This window comes from Lithobates pipiens, unplaced genomic scaffold, assembly GCF_037356315.1.
Source record: "Lithobates pipiens isolate NorthernLeopardFrog02 unplaced genomic scaffold, aLitPip1_a1.2 Scaffold_23, whole genome shotgun sequence".
Taxonomy (NCBI): Eukaryota; Metazoa; Chordata; class Amphibia; order Anura; family Ranidae; genus Lithobates; species Lithobates pipiens.
The window spans coordinates 275451409-275473427 of NW_027507785.1; the positions used below are offsets into that span (position 1 = coordinate 275451409).

A 22019-nucleotide genomic window follows, 5' to 3' on the forward strand; every position below is an offset into this window, starting at 1 on the left:
AGTAAGAATCTGAACACAGCATGAATATCTCAATGTACATAAACCCTTATAGAAAGAAGGGAGGTAAAAATTTATTTACCTGCACCAACAACCTACGTACTTAAATCTCAGTAAAATTAAAATTATTAGGCTTTAAGTAGTGACAGATTCCATTAAACAGCTATTCTACTTAAAACAGAGAATTCAACTGTAGGTGGATGTTGGAATACTGAATCATAGGCTTTTATGGGTTTTAGGGGTGGGAGCTCCCCAGACTAGTTACCCAAAATACCAATCTGTCTCAGGCATTAGAAAGGGGTTTCTCTCATTGCTGGACAGAGGACTACAGCGAAGAGACTCTTGCTTCCATAATGACTGCTGTTGAAGGTGAAGACGGGAGTTGTAGTGAGGTGATCTCACCACTAGAGAGGCCAAAAAGGATTTCAATCCTATGGTTTCAAGGAAACCTGTCATGAGAGGATCACGGGGGCGGCTATTTGCTGATAAATTTCTTTAAATGCTAGATGTCTGCCTCCTTATCTGATCCCTCTTGGTCTCCATTCTTTGCATTACTGACCTAAAACAAGTAAGGACGTTTGACTTCAACTTCCCTGATCTGCATACTTTATTCAGGACAGTGACAAGGCAGCAGTTCAGGATGACAGCTAGGCAACCAACAATTACATTGGTTTTACATTAAACAATTACATTTTTATGCCACTCGCTATTTAAACTGTTTTGGCTGAACTAAAAGAACACAATACCATTTTGGTTAACCATGCAGAATAAAATTGTTAAACTGAAAAGGTCTGTATTGCTACCCAAACCCTCCTCCACAGATCTCTTGACAGAAAATGAAGGCTGATCACAAGACTTGAGACTTCTTCAGGTCTAATATAGAGGTGTGCTGGTTAAAGTTAGAACTCAGAGGTCCCGGCTACTGAGAACAGTGCCTACCAGTTGAATGTTTCCCCACGTTTCTAGATTATTGAGTTATAACACCATTAGAAAACAGCAACTTCACAGAAGTTATTTGCTAAACAAATTCGTCTGAATGCTTCTTCATTTTCTCCCTTTTTTTCTCTTTATAGTTTCGATGAGGCAGCTTGAAGGGAACAGGAGTCTGATTTTGCAGGTTTATGTAAAACTGGGAGTGGAAAATGTGATGGAGTGGGGGCACAACTCTGATTGCTGTATGAAGAAACCGATACAAATGCAGCACAATTTCCAGCAGAAACTGCAACCGTGTGGGTGGAAATTTGCCATGAGCAAACAAAGACAAAAGAATAATTTGTTGAGTAGTAGGAGTACGAATTCTAGAAAATTCTAATTCAAATGAAATGAACTGAACCTTTTTAGTGTCTGAATCTAAATTTCACGATATGTATGCAATAATTGCTGCTCATACCAGGTCTGTTATTCCCCATGGTACTCACACCTAAGACCGTAAACACAAAATGTCACAAATTCTAACAGCATGGTTTAGACCTATGATCAGTACAATCTGTGTTAGACTACAGATTGTGAACTCCCATGGCAAAAATCAGGACGTTATTTGTATCTACTGGCCTTGATGTGGCCACTGGACAGCAAAAAATGCTACCTGGCAACCACAGCAACAGTTTGTTGTGCATGTGCTGTTACAAGACTCCAGAAAAACTCCTTCTTAGCCAGAGGGTATCAATGTACCCTGATGACTGGGGCATGAACCACTGCATTATCTCTATATCCAATCTAGCCCTTTTAAAGTTCTTAACTTCAACACTAGCCACTTTCATTTCTAGTGTAGTGAATCTGTGAGTAAAAAAAATGTAAAATCCTAGGAGAGGAGCAAACGTTTTTACTCTCTGCCCATACATCTATTGGGAAGGAAAATATCACCCCAAAGGGCTGCTGTGTCTCCTAGTGATCAAAAGGATAACCATGTTCAACCTGCACATAGGAGGAGTGGCAATGCCTCAGTATCCACAATTTATACTTACAGAAGTAGACTATTTAAAACATTAAAGAGACATATTGGGAGCTCATCAGTGCACAACTAGTGACATCATGGTGACAAGAGTCTAAGAATTTTATACCAAAATGTTGAATCACTAATTTAAAAAGTACTTCCATTTTCAAAATGGAAAAGAAACCCACCCCCTGCCATTGACCTATGTGGGTCCTAAGACTTGGAAAATTCACAGATTTGTTGTTCCTAGCAGCACTGAGGCTATCATTCTAATTGCTTAGCTTCTTCAACCCTACCTTAAAATCTATTTTCTATCACTAGAAGTGGTATTACAGTAAACTATAGCCCCAAGATGGATATAGTTAAATAGAATGCTATGTTTAATCACTAGGTACTGGAAAAATAGATGCCTGAATAAATCCCCAGAGAAAAGAGGTTATATTTATTCCTGTAAAGTGCACAGATTAAACGCCTTTCAAAAAAAAAAAAAAAAAAAAAAGAAAAGTAAACGTCTTCCAAAGTGCGCAGATCTCCCTAAACCTAGAAGCTGCACTCATCTGAGAAGAAAAAAAAAAACAAAAACCTTAAAACATATTACATGTGTTTGCTTATCACTGCAGATGTACACAAACACACATAACACTATGGTAATTCAATTAAATTAAAAAAGAAAAAAAAGTTAGCTTGAACTCCAAGCCGATATATGCAAATATCAAATGTGTGACCGGCAGGTCCGAAATGTTCAATTTAATTCAATGTGAAACAGTATATTAAACGCGGTGCCTCCTCCTGGCGATAAGGAAAAAATCAAACCGGCGCTCAAATCAAAGCACCTTCGCTTTGGAAACATCAACTGGTAGGCAAAGCCAGGGACCTCAGACACCCACCCTTTTATCATAAAAGGTACATAATGTTGTATAATAGTTCTGGTTGACATGCCTTTCGATATAGGATTCATGGAACGTAACGCTGAGGCGGACATTGACCCAGCAGGAGTTAAAGATTAAGGAGATACTTGAGAGGGAAGAGAGAGAGAAAGAGAAGGAAGGGTAAAAGAAGGAAAAACACTAATACAAAGAAAAAAACAAAAACAACAAAAAAAGTAATTAATTCTTGCTTTACCCCACCAGAACAATGTGGGAAGTTATTACATAGCCAGCTTGAATTCCTCTTTAATGAAGGAAAACATAGCCACTTATTTACCAACATGTTTGAAAGAACAGTCTATGGAACCCTTTGCAACCTATAACATAATCCCTTTATCAGTGACAGTGCAGGGCAGATAGTGAATGGAAGAATGTGATTGGTTGCTAGAAATAATAGAGATTTCTTTCAGACACTGATAAACGAGGCACACATGGGTCGGCAATCTTTCTCTTGCTCTAAAAACGTAGGCAAAAAATTATGTTAATTTGCTGGCATAATAAGGACATACGATCACTATACAAACTATAGAGATTTTTGTGTGGAAACATTTTAAGGTTGTTTAACCCCTTCTGATAACTGAAACCTAAGGTGTATGTATAGCAAACACTTTTTTTACGTTAAGGATAGAGTACGGAGGAGTTAAAACTGCTGTCAGGTTATTTTTTGCAGTCTCTGTCCCACTGGGTAATTTTTATTTCCCTTCCTCTCCTACAAACGGCACAGGAAATAAAAGGAAACCTTCCAAACGTGAGTGCGAATTCGAGGGGTTGCCTTGTGAACATTTGCCCCGACTGGATGATTTATCTCTGGTAACCATTCTAATATTTTGGATTTTCCATCACTTTCTGTCTTGGTGGCAAAAGGTCACCAGGACAGAGGATGAATCTCCCCAAGTAGGGCACAGGCAGCAATAAAAACTTGACAAGAGTCTAACCCTTTCCTCATCTATCCAAAACTAGAAAAAAAAAAAAGTTTGCCCCCACATACACAGCTGTAACATAAACTAGCTCAAAGATTTGTAAACAATACAAATGGTCTCATCACCCCACCACTCCTACTACGCTAGATGGCTGGATAGCATAAAGAGTCATCATTCTGTATAGTTAGCCACTGCCTGCCTCCAGTATGTTTTTCGGAATACTTAACAACCATCTCTACACCGGTCAACCCTGAACTCTCACCCTGCTAGTGGCTCCTTCCATTATTTCATCGCTATACAGAAAAAAGACAGAGCACTGTAAGCCAGATTACAACTTTCAGCTTGCTGGATCTATTGAATCTGGAGACAGATTTGAAGAAATCACTTTGGCCGAGTTAAAAAAATGATTCATTTACCCTGCCTCAAACTTTTTTTTTTTTTCTTTTTAACTCTTTATAGACTTGCCAGCCAGATTAACAGAGCCTCTAATTTAATTTCTATTTGCACGTCTCAGGCAAGAGAAGGATTGCAAAGCCCTTATACATCCACTACCTCTAACAGGCTAATAAAAATATAAGGACTAAGCGCACAAAGAAAATGCCCCCTAACAGCAAAATGATAAAAGGCTGTCATAGATCTCTGGCTATGTAATACCATCCAAACAAAACAAGAAAAAATAAATGTAAATCTACAGCAATAAGATCGTACAATTAATCAAACAGAGTATATATATATAATATCTTCCTTTTTTGTCTTTAAAGCCTTGCATCCAAGGCATCCAAAGGTATTAAAATTAAGTTCATTCACAGAACAAAAACAACTAATCTTGAATTGCTTGCAGATACTGCTAATTTTCATCTGTGTCTTTTTTTTAATATATATTTTTTGTATTCTGTATAATTTTTTTTATTAAAAAATGTGTTAATGTGAAAATATGTGCAGAGGTTGTTCTTGCTAGTGGTGTTTTCAATGCACATTTTATACGTAGCCTGTCATGCTTTGGAGGGGAGGGAACATAAGAGCAGGGTCACAGGTTTTAGCTATCTCTCACCCCCAAAAACGGGGTTATGTAAGCAAATCTTAAATATTAACTTTTTTTTTCTTTTTACACTCCCGATTGCTCTGAGCTCTCCCTCCAATATATTTATATATATATTTATAAAATAAAAAACACAAAAAAAAAAAAAATCCTCCGTTTCATTTCTATATACTTTCCTCCTAGACAAAACACTTTCAGATGCAAAAAAAAAAAAAATGAAAAAAAATTTATGCATGAAAGCCCTTTTTTCTACGGAGCTGTGGAGGAGTTGATGCCAGTTCTCAGGGCCTCGGTGTTGTCACCGCCAACTTGGGAATCTTCTGAAAGAGTTAGTGAAGCAGTCTTTCCAGAAAGCATGGTGATGTCTTGGGCCAGGCTTGATCCATTTGGCACCTCACTGCTGTAAAAATAAAGGAGTGGTTGATCTTTATGCGACACAATCATCAGCAAAAGCATTTTTCAAAATGGTTTAATTCTCCTAAAAGCCAAATTATTTCAATTAAACAAAAAAAGGTGTATTGTACTACCATGTATGCAGACTAGATCCTAGATAACAGAATGAAAATCCAAAAACAAAACACTCCCAAGAAACAACCTTCTAATCCAAAGTCCATTAAGGGACACAAAAAGTCTTAAAGAAGATTGGACACTGCCATAAAAAATAAAATAAAAAACACAACATAACATGGGCCAGCCCAATGTCCTAGTACCAGCATGTCTCCATTTTATAGAAAAGCAATACCAGGAACATTGTCATAAACAGAGGCAAGGGAAATGTGTCCTCTCAGTGGACTTAAAGTGTTACTAAACCCACAACAGTAAAATCAGTCTGTATATGCAGTAAAGCATCCTTATGGTACTCGCTGTGGAACCTAAGGGGTTAAGCCTCTGCATTGTGTAAACAAGTTGTTTAAATTGCTTCTTCGCTGATCCTCCCCTTCTTCCACTGTCGCCAAGCCATCTCCCGATAGTACAGAGTCTTTAAGGCACTCTGCACATGCTCAGTTTGGTGTGCATTGCTAAGAGTTTATTTTCCCCTGGAAGGGTGCATGCAATTGGCACAGGGCCAATCAGGACTGTCCAAAGAGTCCGTGATCATGCAGCCTCATAGGACAGTCAGAGGACAATAAAAACTCCCCCTACAAGCTTTAACCAGACACTGATAGAAGTCACAAGACTGCCATTTTATATATATATATATATATATATATATATATATATATATATATATATATATATATATATATATATATATATATATATATATATACACACACACACACACACACACAGCCGATTAGAAAATTAATTTAGCAGTTTATAGTTACTAAAATAATTACATTTCCATGTTCTGTGTACTGTGGGAAACTAAGATATAATAAATGCAGGGTCCTGGGTTTAGTAACACATTAAGGAAAAGGTTCTACAGTATGTACCAGTATCCCATATACCATCTCATCCATTGAGGGACACATGAATTCCTTTAGTGGTTCTAAAGGAATTGGGGTTTCTTATCTTACTTAATTTTACTGAAATAAGTAAAAAATATTTTGTGCCACACAATCCCCACCACCCCTGATACTTATTGTACTTACCTGAACCCGATCTCGATCCACCTCTGTACAGAGCAGAGGCTATTCCTCACAGGGCAGAATGATAGTAGCGGGTCAATCAAATTCTGTGATGAGGGAGAGGAGGCTGACCCATACCGTCTTCGTCAATAGACGCAGACAGGGGCGGCATAAGTGCTTCCATAGAAAGCAGCTAAGAGCACACTCGCCAAAGAGAAGGGGCCAAAAGCTTTGGCAGGGGAACCCAGAAGAGGAGGATCAGGGCTGCTCTGTGCAAAAAAAAAAAAAACTGCACAGAGCAGGTTTGACTTTTTTTAAATTTTACATGGCAGGATTTTTTATACAGAGGAAACCTACGATGTTCCTTCCATAAGAAATTTCTTACCTGCCTTTCTGCACTGAACAGAGTTTCGCACACAAAGTTCAAGGTACAATTTTGTCAGTGCCAAGATGAATGAACTTCTACGCATGTGCGAGAGTGACCCCATCTTGGCCCAGCCAATAAAGACAGAGACTGATAACCAGAAGCAAACCGAGCAAAGTCAGAGGCAGGCAGAGAGCTCCAGGACACTACAGTGTTGGAGAGAAGGGGAGTATAGTTTCGCTTTAAGGGACACAATCAAGGCAACAGCACCCTGCATTTGAGTGTTAACTGGTCTGCACACCACAGGCTGTGTCATAACCCTGGACACGTAAAGTGCTTTGTGGCTAATAAACCAGTACATTAAAATGTATGGTGTGTTCCAAAAGCAGAGCCCAGTGTCCAAGGGTCACATTACGTGAAGGCCACGCAACTTCCGGTCCATTGGGATGTACAATGCTGTGTCCAAGGTTGTGCCAAAGATTAGCCAATCTAGATAACCGCAGAAAAAGCAGAGCTCTGCGGTGTTAAAAAAAAAAAAAAAAAAATGTCCATCCTCCAAGTACACTAGCAAAAAACTGAAGCATGATGAGAGTGGGAAGGGTTATACCTGACTGGCTAACTGATGTTCCCCCTGTAATCATCAGTATAGTCCAGTACCTCTTGTAAACATCAGTATAATCCAGTTCCTCCTGTAAACATTAGTTGCTTTTTTTTTTATTTCTGATCTGGTGTTCCTTAATAAATAAGGAAAACCTATTTGTGTATTATGTAGTGCATAATACAACTAAAGTAGGGAACCATTCAAGATGAATACAGCCAGGCAGTCCTGTGTAAATGGTTAATCATCCAACAAAACACATATGATCCCAGACTGCATTCTGGTCTGCTCTCCAAGTCAAGATTCTTCTCCAGATCATATGCCCCGACAATCCGCTGTCAATAGCCACAGCCACCAGAGATACGGTGTCTCACAAAAGTGAGTACACCCCTCACATTTTTGTAAATATTTTATATCTTTTCTTGTGACAACACTGAAGAAATTACACTTTGTTACAATGTAAAAGTAGTGAGTGTACATCTTGTATAACAGTGTACATTTGCTGTCCCCTCAAAATAACTTACACATCGAGATCGGGTTCAGGTAAGTACAATAAGTATCAGGGGTGCTGGCAACAAAAGTGAGTACACCCATAAGTGAAAATGTCCAAATTGGGCCCAAAGTGTCAACATTTTGTGTGGCCACCATTATTTTCCAGCACTGCCTTAACCCCCTTGGGCATGGAGTTCACCAGAGCTTCACAGGTTGCCACTGGTGTCCTCTTCCACTCCTCCATGACGACATCACGGAGCTGGTGGATGTTAGAGACCTTGCGCTCCTCCACCTTCCGTTTGAGGGTGTCCCACAGATGCTCAATAAGGTTTAGGACTGAAGACATGCTTGGCCAGTCCATCACCTTTACACTCAGCTTCTTTAGCAAGGCAGTAGTTGACATGGAGATGTGTTTGGGGTTGTTATGCTGGAATACTGCCCTGTGGCCCAGTCTCTGAAGGGAGGAGATCATGCTCTGCTTCAGTATGTCACAGTACATGTTGGCATTCATGGTTCCCTCAATGAACTGTAGCTCCCCAGTGCCGGCAGCACTCTTGCAGCCCCAGACCAGGACGCTCCCACCACCATGCTTGACTGTAGGCAAGACACACTTGTCTTTGTACTCCTCACCTGGTTGCAGCCACACATGCTTGAAACCATCTGAACCAAATATGTTTATCTTTATCTCATCAGACCACAGGACATGGTTCCAGTAAACCATGTCCTTAATCTGTTTGTCTGCAGCAAACTGTTTGCGGGCTTTCTTTTGAATCATCTTTAGAAGAGGCTTCCTTCTGGGACGACAGCCATGCAGACCAATTTTATGCAGTGTGCGACGTATGGTCTGAGCACTGACAGGCAGACCCCACCCCCCCCCCACCCCTTCAAACTCTACAGCAATGCTGGCAGCACTCATATGTCTATTTCCCAAAGACAACCACTGGATATGACACGGAACACATGCACTCAACTTCTTTGGTTGACCATGGCGAGGCCTGTTCTGAGTGGAACCTGTCCTGTTAAACTGCTGCATGGTCTTTGCCACCATGCTGCAGCTCAGTTTCAGGGTCTTGGCAAACTTCTTATAGCCTAGGCCATCTTTACGTACAGCAACACTTATTTTTTTCAGCTTCTCAGAGTTCTTTGCCATGAGGTGCCATGTTGAACTTCCAGTGACCAGTAAGTGAGTGAGGGCGATAACACCAAATTTAACAAATCTGCTCCCCCTTCACACCTGAGACCTTGTAACACTAACAAGTCACATGACACCATGGAGGGAAAATTACTAACTGGGCTCAATTTGGAAATTTTCACTTAGGGGTGTACTCACTTTTGGTGCCATTGGTTTAGACAGTAATGGCTGTGTGGAGTTATTTTGAGGGGACAGCACATTTATGTTATACAAGTTACACACTCACTACATTACATTGTAACAAAGTGTCAATTCTTTAGTGTTGTCACATGAAAAGATATAATAAAATATTTACAAATATGTGAGGGGTGTACTCACTTTTGTGACATACTGTATGGTCTTTCAACAGCTGAATGGCCAAGCTTAATATTAACTTGCAGAGCAGCCGAGATTCTTTTTACAGCTTGTACTTAGTAATTTTTAGTATACAAGCAAGAAACTAGACACATCAGAAATAAATGAAAAAAACAAAAAACAAAAAAACACCTTACTCCAAAGATGGCATTTCACCTTAAAGCAGAACTTAATTACTAAAGGCAGTTCTACCGATTGTCTCTCTCCCCTACTCCTGGGCATGTACTGATTTATTTTTTCCTTTAGGGAGCGGATAGGCACCTAGTTTTGATAGGTATTTGTTCCCACTTCCTGTTGGATCGCCAAGGTGATCAGAGCAGAAGTTCATCTCCACCCCCCCCCCAAACCCACCTGAAACCTCCTGGGACATGTCACAGGTCCCAGGAGGCAGCAGGATAATTAACAGAGCTCAACATGGTGCCACCTGGGACTCAAAGACTGGCGAAGAACCAGTCCAGGTGAAGTCAGTGCTAGGTCCCTGGGCTGGCAATTGTCTTTATTAAAGTGGAAGTTAACTTCCATGCATGACTTTTACCTATAGGTAAGCCTATAAGGCTTACCTACAGGTAATGTAAATATCTCCTAAACGTGTACAGTTTAGACGATATTTACTGTACATGCAGCCAGTAATATTACAGTAATAATATGCGCTCTGAAGGAAGGGCCACCCGTGCGGTTTCTTCAGAGCCCCGTGCAGTGACCGGCGGCTCCCGTGCACATGTGCGATTGCTGGTCTGACCAGCCACAGAGTCGGAGTCCGCAAACCTGGAAGCAAGACGGGTGAAGATGGACGCAGCCTCCAGATCTGACATCTCGGTGCGGGAGGGCCTAGTTTTAAGGCAAGTTTGACATAATGTGATAGTGTGCGATGCCACTAGCATATTATGCCTTTACCTTGCAGGGTTAAAAAAAAAAAAAAACGTCCAGCGATTAACAACTGCTTTAAAAGTCAGCAGCTACAGTATTTATAGCTGCTCACTTTATTCACTTATGTATTTTAACTTAAGTTCCTCTTTAAGGAAAGACTGAAAGAGCAGGAAAAATATACTGAGGCTGGAATGTAGGCAGATTGTCCAAGAGGTACATATATTACTTCTTTGTAGCAGAACAAATAAGCAGAATGTCCCTCTATACCTGAATGTTAGTGGGAGATCATGCGACAGAACCTTGCTCTGTGGCTCTATTTGCCCATTCTCAACTTTGATGACATCTGGTTTACTCTTCACACCCACAGAGTGACCCTCCTACAAATACAAAAAAGTCAGAAGGTGATCTGGCCGTTTATGGTAACATTTAAAAAAAAAAAGCTGTATAGCTTACAACAACCTATGTCTAATCTGGTAAAACTGCTCTTCCAAGCATCAATTAAACTTTAAAAGGAAACTGTCATGAAAGAAATATAAGAGCTGCTATTGCATACACGTTTTGAAGGTGCAGGCTCCATGTTTCCAATTTTATTCTTCCTTCACTGTTTAGATAGCGATTTAAGTCCGGACACTGGATTATGCACGTCTTTGATCTTGGATAGAAATTTAGAAGGTCGTGAAGGAGAGTTGGGGATGGCAGCCCTGCAGCCTGCACCTTCACAAACAAGTCAGCAATGGCAGCTCCTATTTTTTCCCCCTTTCAGTACCATCAGTGCAGTTGGGACTCACCATACTAAGTTCACGTGTTCTCTTCCCAATCTCACGCTCCACCTGATGTAGCTCGAGGCTTAGTTGTTCATTGGACAACATGCTGGACCACTTAGCTGGTGGAGGTGGAGGTGGCTGCTGCTGACCTCCTAGCGCAGGGGGGTCTCTCTGTACTAGCAGACGGTTACTAGGGACCTATAAAATATTTAGGTGATAAAAGTTCAGTTTGATCTATGGAGTGTGTTGAATAACTGTGTAACATATACTTTGTCAAAACTAGCGATACATGTTTCAAACTAGCCACTTTCCCGACACGTCCGTCGCATTCTGGACTATAAGTGAATAGCAACATCACACTGGTGATGCCCACCCATATCTCCCTACTGTAATCCTGCATATGCAACACCTTCCCCATTAAAACAGACCCTAACAGAATAATTCTAACAAAATTAAAAAATAAATAAATTGGACTTGCCTGTAGATTGTATATCTTGGAAGTACAGTACAGAACACAGGCAAAGTATTCATAAACTATGGGTTATAGGCTCATACCTTCAGGTGATTGATCACACTTGATCGTGCTTTCGAGGACATGCCCACTGGACACCTTCCCTATAACCCTACCCCACTCCGTGAATCCTCCGTTTTGTAACAAGCAACAGAGTGACCAAAGGACAGGAGGGTGGTCTGTATTCTGTATGCCAAGATATAAACATTTATGGGTAGGAAAAGATTGCTCTTATTTCAGTAGTATAAAAAAAGTACAGGCAAAAAGTATTCATTGACCCTGGGATGCCCCCAAGCAATGAGTTACAAGGGTGAACAACTAGGCAAAAGAACTTTGCCAACAAGTTAAATAACAAGGGTTGAAAAAACAACCTTAGAGTACCGCTGCAAGAACCTTGCGGCCAAAAGCAAACATCTGGAAAGACCCAGGCAGCTGAGATCATTTGCTTTCCAGTTGTACACTCTTATGCCGCGTACACACGGTCGGATTTTCCAAAGGAAAATGTTCAACGGGAGCTTTTTGACAGAAATTCTGACGTGCGTGTAGGCTCCATCCGACATTTTCCATCGGAATTTCCGACAAAATTTGAGATCTGGATCTCAAATTTTCCGACAACAAAATCCTTTATCCGAAATTCTGATCGCATGTACAATTCCGAAGCACAAAAGTTCTACGAATGCTCGGAATCAAGCAGAAGAGCCACACTGGCTATTAAACTTCAATTTTCTCAGCTTGTAGTACGTTGCCGTGTTCTTGACGTTCAGAATTTCCTACAACATTGTGTGACCGTGTGTGCAAGACAAGTTTGAACCAACATCCGGCGGAAAAAATTCCATGGATTTTGTTGTCAGAATGTCCGACTGTGTACGCGGCATTAGGGTGTGGACTGCAGAGATCACTGAACAGTGAGTTTCTGTCCATGAGATGATCTGGTTCCCTTTTTTCAAGGCAAACAGACTCATGGTGACCCTCCAGTGGTTGATGTAGACATCTGCCTTGGCAAAAAGTCTATGCTTTGCCCATGACAGTGGTAATACCTCCGAAGGGATCTTTAGGGACTGGGTTCCAAAGTAATGGACTATGACCCTAGAACTGTAAAGCACCCTGTGGCTAACTCAATCCATTGCACCAAGTGCCATGGGAAACATCCAGTGCCCTAAGCAACACTGCAGGCTGTCCTCACTGCCCGTGGTTTGAGTACAGCTTTCAATGTTTTATTGAGGTTGCTCCACTCCAGATATACTAATTCAATGCTGGTATTAGGAGAAAAAAGAAAAATAATAAACTAGTTAAGCTAAGGGTGAGTTTCTCTGAAGGAGAAAAGGTCCATCACCATCAGACACTAGCACAAAACTGAAGACTCGCTAAGAAAGGTAGGGTTACACAGGAGACACCCATGTCCTCTAAAAGCTTTGACAGTATCCAATAACCTCAATGTACACACTTATAACCCATGGTGTATGAATATTCTGCCCATATCCTGTACTGTATGATTAAGAGAACTAATTTGTAATCATGCACAATGTTACCTCCATTCCTCTCATCTGGGTTTGCTGGCTGATCTGCTGGTTCAGCTGCTGTAACTCCATCCTGAGCTGCTTCTCAGATGTTGGTGGAGGCTTAGTCATCCGATCTCTGCAAACAAGAAATCACAAGTGGTAATTTCAAGCCGAGAAAGAGGGGGTAGAAAGCACCCCCAGAGGCTGACAGAAACCATAAGTGTAGCTCAAAGGGCAAAGTCTAGTGTTGAAAGCCACACTATTCTTTGCCATTCTTGTTATGAAAAACTGGATCCTAGGCATTTTTTTTTTCAGTGGGTCAGGTATGGTGGGATGAACTGGTCAGTGTGATAGGTCGGGACATAAGAAACAGGACAGGCCTCGCTCCATAGGGCAGGGATCTAAACGCAAGACAGAAAAGTTATAGGTTAGTTGTTAGGGCAGGATTTCCCAAATGTCTTAATCAGGAAGGGTTTTGGTTGCATGGCTTACCAAAGAGTTAATGTGGGTCTGTCATAATATGAATTTGAGATACGGACTTATATCCTGAGCTTGTTTGGAAACCTTCAAGGCGAGTGTTTCCTGCCATGCCCCGCTTCGGAAAGGCCTTATCCATATCCACTAAACGTAGTTGGATTTGCTTGGAATGAGGATTATGCACAAAGGGTAAAAATCCTGGATAATTTATTGTTGGCCACGGAAAAATATTTTAAGGGTGACTCCTATCAGAGGGTGACTTCTGATGTGTTGGGCAGGCATTTTTTTTTTTGTAGAAAAAAGGCTCAGGTGAATCCAAAATAGCCCTAATGGGCTCTTTTCTGGTGGCCGTTCCCTTAACCACCTCAACTAATTTAGGCAAGTATTTGCTGCAGTATCAGTAACATTATTGACACATGTGGTAAAGTCAGGTAGTTCTTACTACCACCACATTAAGAATCTGTTGCTATGGCAGCAACCACTTCTTAAAGAATTCCAACCAGTTCGCAGATCAGTAAACTGTCAGTTATTAAGACCAACTCATTACTCAAAGCAGGCCGTGCCCCTGCTGGGAAGCTGTCATGTGTGTGATGCTGCATCCCTCAGCCCCATTCAGTTGTCTACCGGGAGATTCCCCAGGCAAACGCGAAATGTAAATGGGGAAACAGGTGATATCATCCAAAAATGGCCAATGACCATATTTGGGAATCGACGTGTCACTGGATTGGTGTAGCCTGATGGGGAACCGACAGACTATTTCCCCATAAGGTCTTCTTTACTTTTGACAGAGCACTGCAGTGGGCAAATTCAAAAGCTGCTATTGGACCGATTAGCAGTTCTGGATCCAACAACTGCTGTGTGCTGTGAATAATATGTAAAGTGGACCAGATAAAGAACTAGTTCCCCATCGGGCTTCATCCACCCCAGTACAAAACTCCTTGGCCGTGTCAATGTGCCAGGTGCAGTAGCTGGGGAGGGAAGGAAAGAGTAAACGGAGGAAGGAGTGTCATGTGTGGACACTCTTCCCTTAGTACGGACAGATTTATATACTAGTTCCTAACAGGTACATGAATCGGTTGTAAGCACCGACACTTTCAGTGCTGTGGCTCAACAGAATTTTAAAGGGTATCTATGACACCCTTCAGTGTACGAAGGGGAAAAAATATAAAAAAAATTATCTGACTACAGCTCAGTGTACAAACTTGGCATCTGCCAGGATGGATTAACTTCCATGCAAAGGAGATAGGATATTATAGACAAACTAATCAAGGTGGCAGCAGATGCCGAACCTCGGAAAAAACAGGGGTGAGGAGGTTAGCAGCAGAACGTAGAGGCTGTTGTGTTGCTGATATGGGTTGCTTTGACAGATAAATCAGCAAAAATGGTGTGCATACTTGAACATTATGGCAAAAACCATTCGCTCTGCCAGGGGAGTTTAATTATGCTTTATTGTAGGGCACAGCACAGCTTGCACACAGATGAAAAGTTTTACCTCTCACTCAAATGTCCCTGAGAAGGAAGATTTTGATGGGGTGGGTAAGGAGGGCCTCCCAGGCTGGTGTGACTATACAGACTGTAATCTGGGAAAGAGAAAGAAAAAAAAAATTACCAGATGAAGTATTTGTTGCAAAGGGTACTATATAAAATCTAAAAAGTTAGGGTAGACGTTTACCCTAACTGAATCCAATTTCAGTTGCTTAGTACGGAACATCAAACAACTGCTTTGTTCTTTTACAAAAATACTGTTTATACCTACATTTTATCATTTTATTGCATCTCAGTGCTTCAGATCTCCTTCAGTCCCTTTCAGCCATTTTATTTACATGTATATTTGCTCCAGCAGTGGCTGCATGTCATTGCTCAGGGCGGGTTTCCCCATAAGCATCAGTACATCTGCAAATAACCTCTACTTGGAGCATATGACAGGTAGACAACCAAGGAGAGAAACTAATAAAACGGGACAGTGTTGTCACCCCATGAGAGAAAGTGCCTTAAGCAAAGGCCTTCATGCAAGATCAACAAGCATTTTTAATATTTTTAATTCAAATTTAAAAAATCATATACATATGTTAAATTAGCATGTATTTTTTAGTGACTGGGTTTAGATTTAACTTAATAGAAAATAACTGCAATGTGTCTAACTTCCCCTGAAAACCCACCAGAAACGCTGGATTTTGTCGCCACACCTTGAGTTGCCAATGCTGGCTGCATAGGGCCTGAAGGCTGGTACAAGGCCTTGGAGGTGCGAGAAATGGCACCAAAACGAGATACTGTAGGCCGGTCCCCAAACGGAATGAGATCATCCTCTCCTGCTTCAGTGGCTCTGCGTTGCAGCTCAAGGCGCTGATCCCTCAAGGATTTGCTGTCAACATTCTATAGGAAATACAAAAAATAAATAGATTATGCAAAAAGATCTAGAAGAGCCTAAATCATGGTCAGAGAGGTCTGCCTTAATGGCAAACGACAGACCTGCTGGTGAAGGCTTGGTTTACATTCATGAAATGACTATAAAAATACTGAGGCAGTGTATGAGATAGTGCTTTAATTATTTTGGTAATTTGACAGTACATGTACATCTTTTACAGGAAATGTCCTCATCCCCCACATGCTTACCTTCTGTGACAGCTGTGAGCACCTTTGCTGTCTGCACCCAAAAGCCACAGCCAACAAGAAACAAAATAAAAGCATCACATTCCTCCAATGGGACCTCTATAATGTAGACCTCCTGTGCAAAATCACGTACCTGTATGTGATTTTGTGCACTTGGTCTGGCGCATGTGCCGCGACTCGCTCGACGTGATTGGACACAGTGGGATCCGCTGTTCATAGGCACCCTGCAATCGTTCTCAGAAGAGGCAGAACACCAGACTGCCTGCGTAAACAACGCAGACCACCGTTCTGTGAGAGGGGAAGATGGAGAACTTGTGTTTCTGCTCAGCAGAAACACAGATCTCGGTCTTCCCCCAGTCAAAGCATCCCCCACACAGTTAACAAGCATGCCCTAGAAGCACATTTAACCCTTTGATCGCCCCTGATATTGAAGTGCAAGTCCATGTTAAAACTAAAATCCCTGCATCTATAGCCACCAACATTGTAACACTAACCTAACTCTGTAAAGAAAAGAAAAAATCAGTGCACATACCTTTTCTGCAGACGAGCCGACCCAATCTCCAGAGGCAGAAGCTCTGCAGAGGACACGGCCGAACATGGCTGTGAAATTAATGGGGCATGGCATCACCCATAGGGCTAGTTTACACATGCTTCAAAACATGGCTTCAGATACACTTTATTAAAACTCTCTGAATGCCAGTCAAAGCTCAAGTCACTAAATAAAATGGTTAGCTTACAGTCCTTTTTACACCTTGCTTTTGCTTGGTGCTTCGATGAGGCTTTCATAAAGCTTTGGTGGAGCTTCGATGAGCATTTGGTGGGGCTGAAGAGAAGCCAAAGCAAAGTGTAAACAGGACTAAGTTAACCATTTTATTTACCGACAGAGGCTTTGACTGATGTTCAGAGAGCATTAACAAAGCGTGTCTGAAAGTCTTGTTTTGAAGCAAGTGTAAACCAGCTGTTGACATGTGTTGAAGCTGAAACAAGTGTAAATGAGCCCATAGAGTTACTATGGGGATTCCGTTTTCGGATGTGTCCTCTGCACCCGCCTCCACAGCAAAGCCGCGGCTGAGGGCTCAGTGTGAGATCCGAGCTTCCGCCGATGGAGATTGGGTCGGATCGCCTGCAGAAAAGGTTTTTTCTTTATGGGGCTAGAGGGGTTAGTTTTAGAATGTTGGTGGCTATAGATGCAGGGATTTTAGTTTTAGCATGGATTTCCACTTTAACCCCTTCCCTGCCAGTGTCATTAGTACAGTGACAGTTTATTTTATCAGCACTGATCATTGTATTAGTATCACTGGTCCCCAAAGTCACTTTGTGTCAGATGTGTTCACAGCAATGCTTCAGTCCTGCTAAAAATTGTTGATTGCCACCATTACTAATAAAAAAAATTTAATATCATAAATATATCCCATAGTTTTAAGATGCCAATCAATATATACGCTTATTGGGACTTTTTTTTATCAAAGACATGTAGCAGAACACATTTGACTGTTTACATTCTTTTATTGGATATGTTTTATAGCATAAAGTAAAAAATAAATATTTTTTCTTCAAAATTGTCGTTCTTTTTTGTTTATAGGGCAGAAAAAAAAAAAAAAAAAAAACGCAGAGGTGATCAAATACCACCCAAAGACAGCTGCTCTATGTGGGGAAAAAAAGGACATAAATTTTATCTGGGTACAGCATCGCACGGTTGTCAGTTCAAGTAACAGTGCCTTTTTACAAAAAATGGCCTGTCATGAAGGGGGGGGGGTAAACCTTCTGGGGCTGAAGTGGTTAAAGTGTTTCTAAAGGCTGGACATTTTTTACTTTAACCACTTGGCGCCCAAGCTGCGTCATATGACGTTCTGGGCTTTGTGGTGGTATATCTGAATGATGCCTGAGGTTACAGACATCATTCAGATATCGGCATTTTCAGCCGGCGATTCCCTGCACCATAGAAACGATCATAGAGACTGTTCCGCCACTTGATCGTTCTTATGGATGGCGGGATGGGACGCCCCCCCCCCCCCCCCTCCGATGGAAGCGGTGAGTCGGTCACAGGATCCACCGCTCCCCGGATGATATAGAGATTTCCGGTGGACCAGATGGTCCCTGGAGTCTCTATGATCATTCGGAGGCCGGGCGCGATGTTATGACGTCACGCCCGACCTCTGCATTCAAATGAACGGCGCCGCTTTGGCTGGAAAGCCAGGATCGTTTTTTTGTTTTTTATTTTAGGCTTCCCAGCCTAGAGGTGAGATATGGGGTCTTACTGACCCCATAGCTCACTGTAAATAGGTCCGAGCATGCCATATTCCTATTACAAGGGATGTTTACATTCCTTGTAATAGGAATAAAAGTAAATGACTTTTTTTTTTTTTAAAGTGTCAAACTAAAAAAAAAAAAAAATAATAAAAATTTTTTTTTTAAAGTGCCCTTGTCCCCATACGCAGAAGCGAACGCATACGTAAGTCCCGCCCACATATGAAAACAGTGTGCAAACCACACGTGAGGTATCGCCGCGAACGTTAGAGCGAGAGCAATAATTCTAGCCCTAGACCTCCTCTGTAACCCAAAACATGTAACCAGTAAAAAAAAATTTAAGCGTCGCCTATGGGCATTTTTAAATACCAACGTTTGGCGCCATTCCACAAGCACGTGCAATTTTGAAGCGTGACATGTTGGGTTTCTATTTACTCTGCGTATCTTCCTCTTTCACATTATGCTAAAAAATTGGGCTAACTACTTTTTTTTGTTTTTTTTTAAAGCATGAAACTGTTTATTTTCCTGGAAAAAACGTGTTCGAAAAAATGCTGTGCAAATACCGTGCGAGATAAAAAGTTGCAACGACCGCCATGGTATTCTCTAGGGTCTTTGCTTAAAAAATAAAAAAACATATGTTTGGGGGTTCTATGTAATTTTCTAGCAAAAAAATTATGAATTTTAAATGTAGGAGAGAAATGTCAGAATTGGCCTGGATGCGAATTGGTTTATGCATTCCCTGCACCAAGGTAAAAATATGTATCTGTATTTGTATCGCCCCTCACCCCATGTATACATACGGCAAGCAGTCTCAATCCAGAGCTGTGACTCTTCCCTCTCTGCTTACAGAGGCGACAGCAGGAGCCATAGGCTCCTACCGTCAATGAAATCCTGAGAGCAGAGAGTGGGGTTTGCAGGCTGAGCCACGCTGTGTCTCTCAATGGATGCAAACAGCCTGGCTTGGGAGCGAGCCAATGGGTGTGGATCCCATAGAAGAGAAGAGGTGGAGCCCAGAATGCCAGCGAGGGGACTCGAGAAGAGATGGTTCGAGGGCCACTCTGTGCAATACCATTGCAAAGAGAAGGGACGCATAACATTTGCATTATTTAAAAAAATAAAAAAAAAAGCTTTACAATCACTAAATTGTTTTACCAACAGCTCCACTGCCTACCAAAGCAAAGCACCAGAATCTTTCCAATCCCGAGTCAACACCTGCTGCATTTGGGAATCTCTATGCTGGTGAATCCCGAGAGGAAGAAGCAATCCTTTCTGTCTAAGAGGTAAATGTTCATCTTACTGAAATACAAAATGATCGATAGCAAAATAAAAAAAACAATGAAGATGAACTTACTGCTACTTCGACACTGCCTCCAGCAGAAACGTCTTTGGGTTTGGCATCTTTGCTTCCAATGTAGGAACCAATTGTGTCACAGGACCAGGGTGAATACTGGCTGTAGTCGTTCCCTTTGTACTTCCCAGAGATTTTTAGTTCTTCATCTAGGTACTAAGAGTAATAGAAAAAAAAATTGCAAAGTAAAATATAAATCTGTAGTTTAAAAAAACATGCAAAGGAAGGAAAATTTCAGGGACCAATCTCACCTCTTCTTGATGGAAAGGGTGTGTCGGGGTGGGCGAAGCAGCAAATGGTGGGGGAGAAATTACTTTTCTCTCTTCTAGCTGAGCCATGATCTCCTTTCGGCGGCGGTGAAGATCATCCAGGCTGGGGTGAGGCTGTGATGGATGCTGGGGAGGCAAACGACCGTAGTGTTCCTATACCATGAAAGAAAATGAAAGGAGATCACAAAAACGGACACACATAATATTCTGAGATAAAACAAAACAAATTATTTACTTTAGATAAAACCATTATTAGACTTCTAAAGATATGCAATGTCTGAAATAAAAAAAACAAGACTACACAAAAACACAAAAGGATTATTGTACATGACATCGTTTAGCAGGATACATACAAGATCACTATTGCAATCATAAAACATTTTACACCCCATTCACACTTGTGCGACTTTGTACATCAAAGTCACATGACAAGTCGTACCCCATGTTTTCCAATGATAACCTTTCATAGATATGCGACTTAAAGTAGCAGCGACTTCAAAGTAGTTCATGTACTACTTTGGCCTGAGTTTCATGCAACTTGAGGACCAGACATTAATGCCAACCATCAAAATTCATACCCAAATGCTTTACGTGCAACAGTGGGTCTGACTTTTCAGAGGGACAAGTCACATGCAAGTTGTATTCATCAAAAGTTGTTTCAAAGTTGTACTCTAAATTCCGTCAACTTTGAAGTTGTACAAGTATAAATGGACCCTCAAAAAGCATGGTCACATGTTACAAGCAGAGAAATCCTCAATTGTTCTGCATCAGGGGATGCATGAAAATATTTTATGCTTTATGTGAAGTAGAAAATACATTTTGAAAAGTTTAGGAAAAAGTGGGGAAGAGTAAAAGTGTTTGTGAACCGAAAAGAATAAAATCACTGCCAGCCCCTATATTTTAGTAAGGCATACCACACTGTATAAGTCTTTTATTTAAACAAGGCATGTAAATAGCTTTTTAGAGTGATCTTCAGACTCGTGGCCGCTGTATACCTCCGATATATGGCTACTGCAGAAGGGGCCGAGATCTCCCTCTGATGTCAGCTGGGGAGGTCACATGGTCGCTCAGCGCCTCTCAAAGTAGCCCTAAAGACTGCTCTAAAAGGGTATTTACATGCCTTGTTTTAATAAAAGACTTATACAGTGTGGTATACCTAGCTATAATAGAGGGGTTGGCAGGGACCATATGTAAGAATTGTATTTCTAATAATAGGGGCAGGGGTGGAGACAGACACGGAGCTGACAGGTAGAAGGTGAAAGGGAGAGCTGCGGATGATGGGACGTATACTGAACACTGTAGTCAGGACTCAGCAGCCCTGATTATCATGGTCAGCTCACAGAGGGGGCACACAGGAAGTGGTAGGATCAGCCAGGTTTTTTTTACAGTTTAGAGGGACTGTGCTGTAGAACAAGCTTCAAGGGAACAGGATCTCTCTCTCTTTTTTTTTTTTAACAAACACTTTAAAACACCTGGCAGGTTTTTACTGCTATTTAGGGATCCTTTAGATTTTTTTTTTTTTATCAAATATTTTTTTTTTTGCAATTCATATAATCAAAATATATCAGATTAATCCACAAGATTTTTGTTGTACTATAAACATATATATAAAATTAGTCCCTAATACAGGGCTCGACAAACCCCGGGCGCCAGATCGCATTGGCGACTAGAATTTGTGATCTGGCGCCTGGGGCAGCACAGCGGGGGTATCCTGTCTCCTTCCACCCCCCCCCCCCTGGCGTGATCGTGTCGGGCCGCGCCGCCGCCGGCCGGTAATTGAGGCCGCGGCTTTGAGGCCTTCTGTGGTCCTATGTTTAGTTCTGTAATCTGGCGCCATCTAGTGGTGGCTGTTGGTATGACAGCCAGCGATGCTAATGAAGCTTTCACTGCCCACCCATCTCACCTTTACTTAGAATAAAAAAAAAATGTGTGTGTGTGTGTGTGTGTGTATATATATATATATATATATACATATATACATACATACATACATACATATATATATATATATATATATATATATATATATATATTATATATA

At 41.3% G+C, this 22019-nt stretch overlaps 1 protein-coding gene across 5 annotated transcripts in view; it reads right to left on the reverse strand.

Annotated features, from left to right (window-relative positions):
- Positions 1 to 586: 586 nt before the first annotated feature.
- The window catches only part of RC3H1 (ring finger and CCCH-type domains 1), a 123508-nt gene continuing 102075 nt past the window's right edge, over positions 587 to 22019 (reverse strand). For 3 of the 5 annotated variants that reach the window (XM_077453238.1, XM_077453240.1, XM_077453237.1), the window contains exons 13-20: positions 19961 to 20131; positions 19713 to 19865; positions 15664 to 15877; positions 14997 to 15084; positions 13058 to 13163; positions 11042 to 11215; positions 10521 to 10630; positions 587 to 5215 (exon numbers count right to left, since the gene is read on the reverse strand). In XM_077453238.1, coding sequence (XP_077309364.1) covers positions 5065 to 5215; positions 10521 to 10630; positions 11042 to 11215; positions 13058 to 13163; positions 14997 to 15084; positions 15664 to 15877; positions 19713 to 19865; positions 19961 to 20131 — 1167 coding nt within the window. In that variant the 3' untranslated portion in view covers positions 587 to 5064. The remainder of the gene's footprint in view (positions 5216 to 10520; positions 10631 to 11041; positions 11216 to 13057; positions 13164 to 14996; positions 15085 to 15663; positions 15878 to 19712; positions 19866 to 19960; positions 20132 to 22019) is intronic. The other 2 variants (XM_077453239.1, XM_077453241.1) reach the window with 2 other exon arrangements.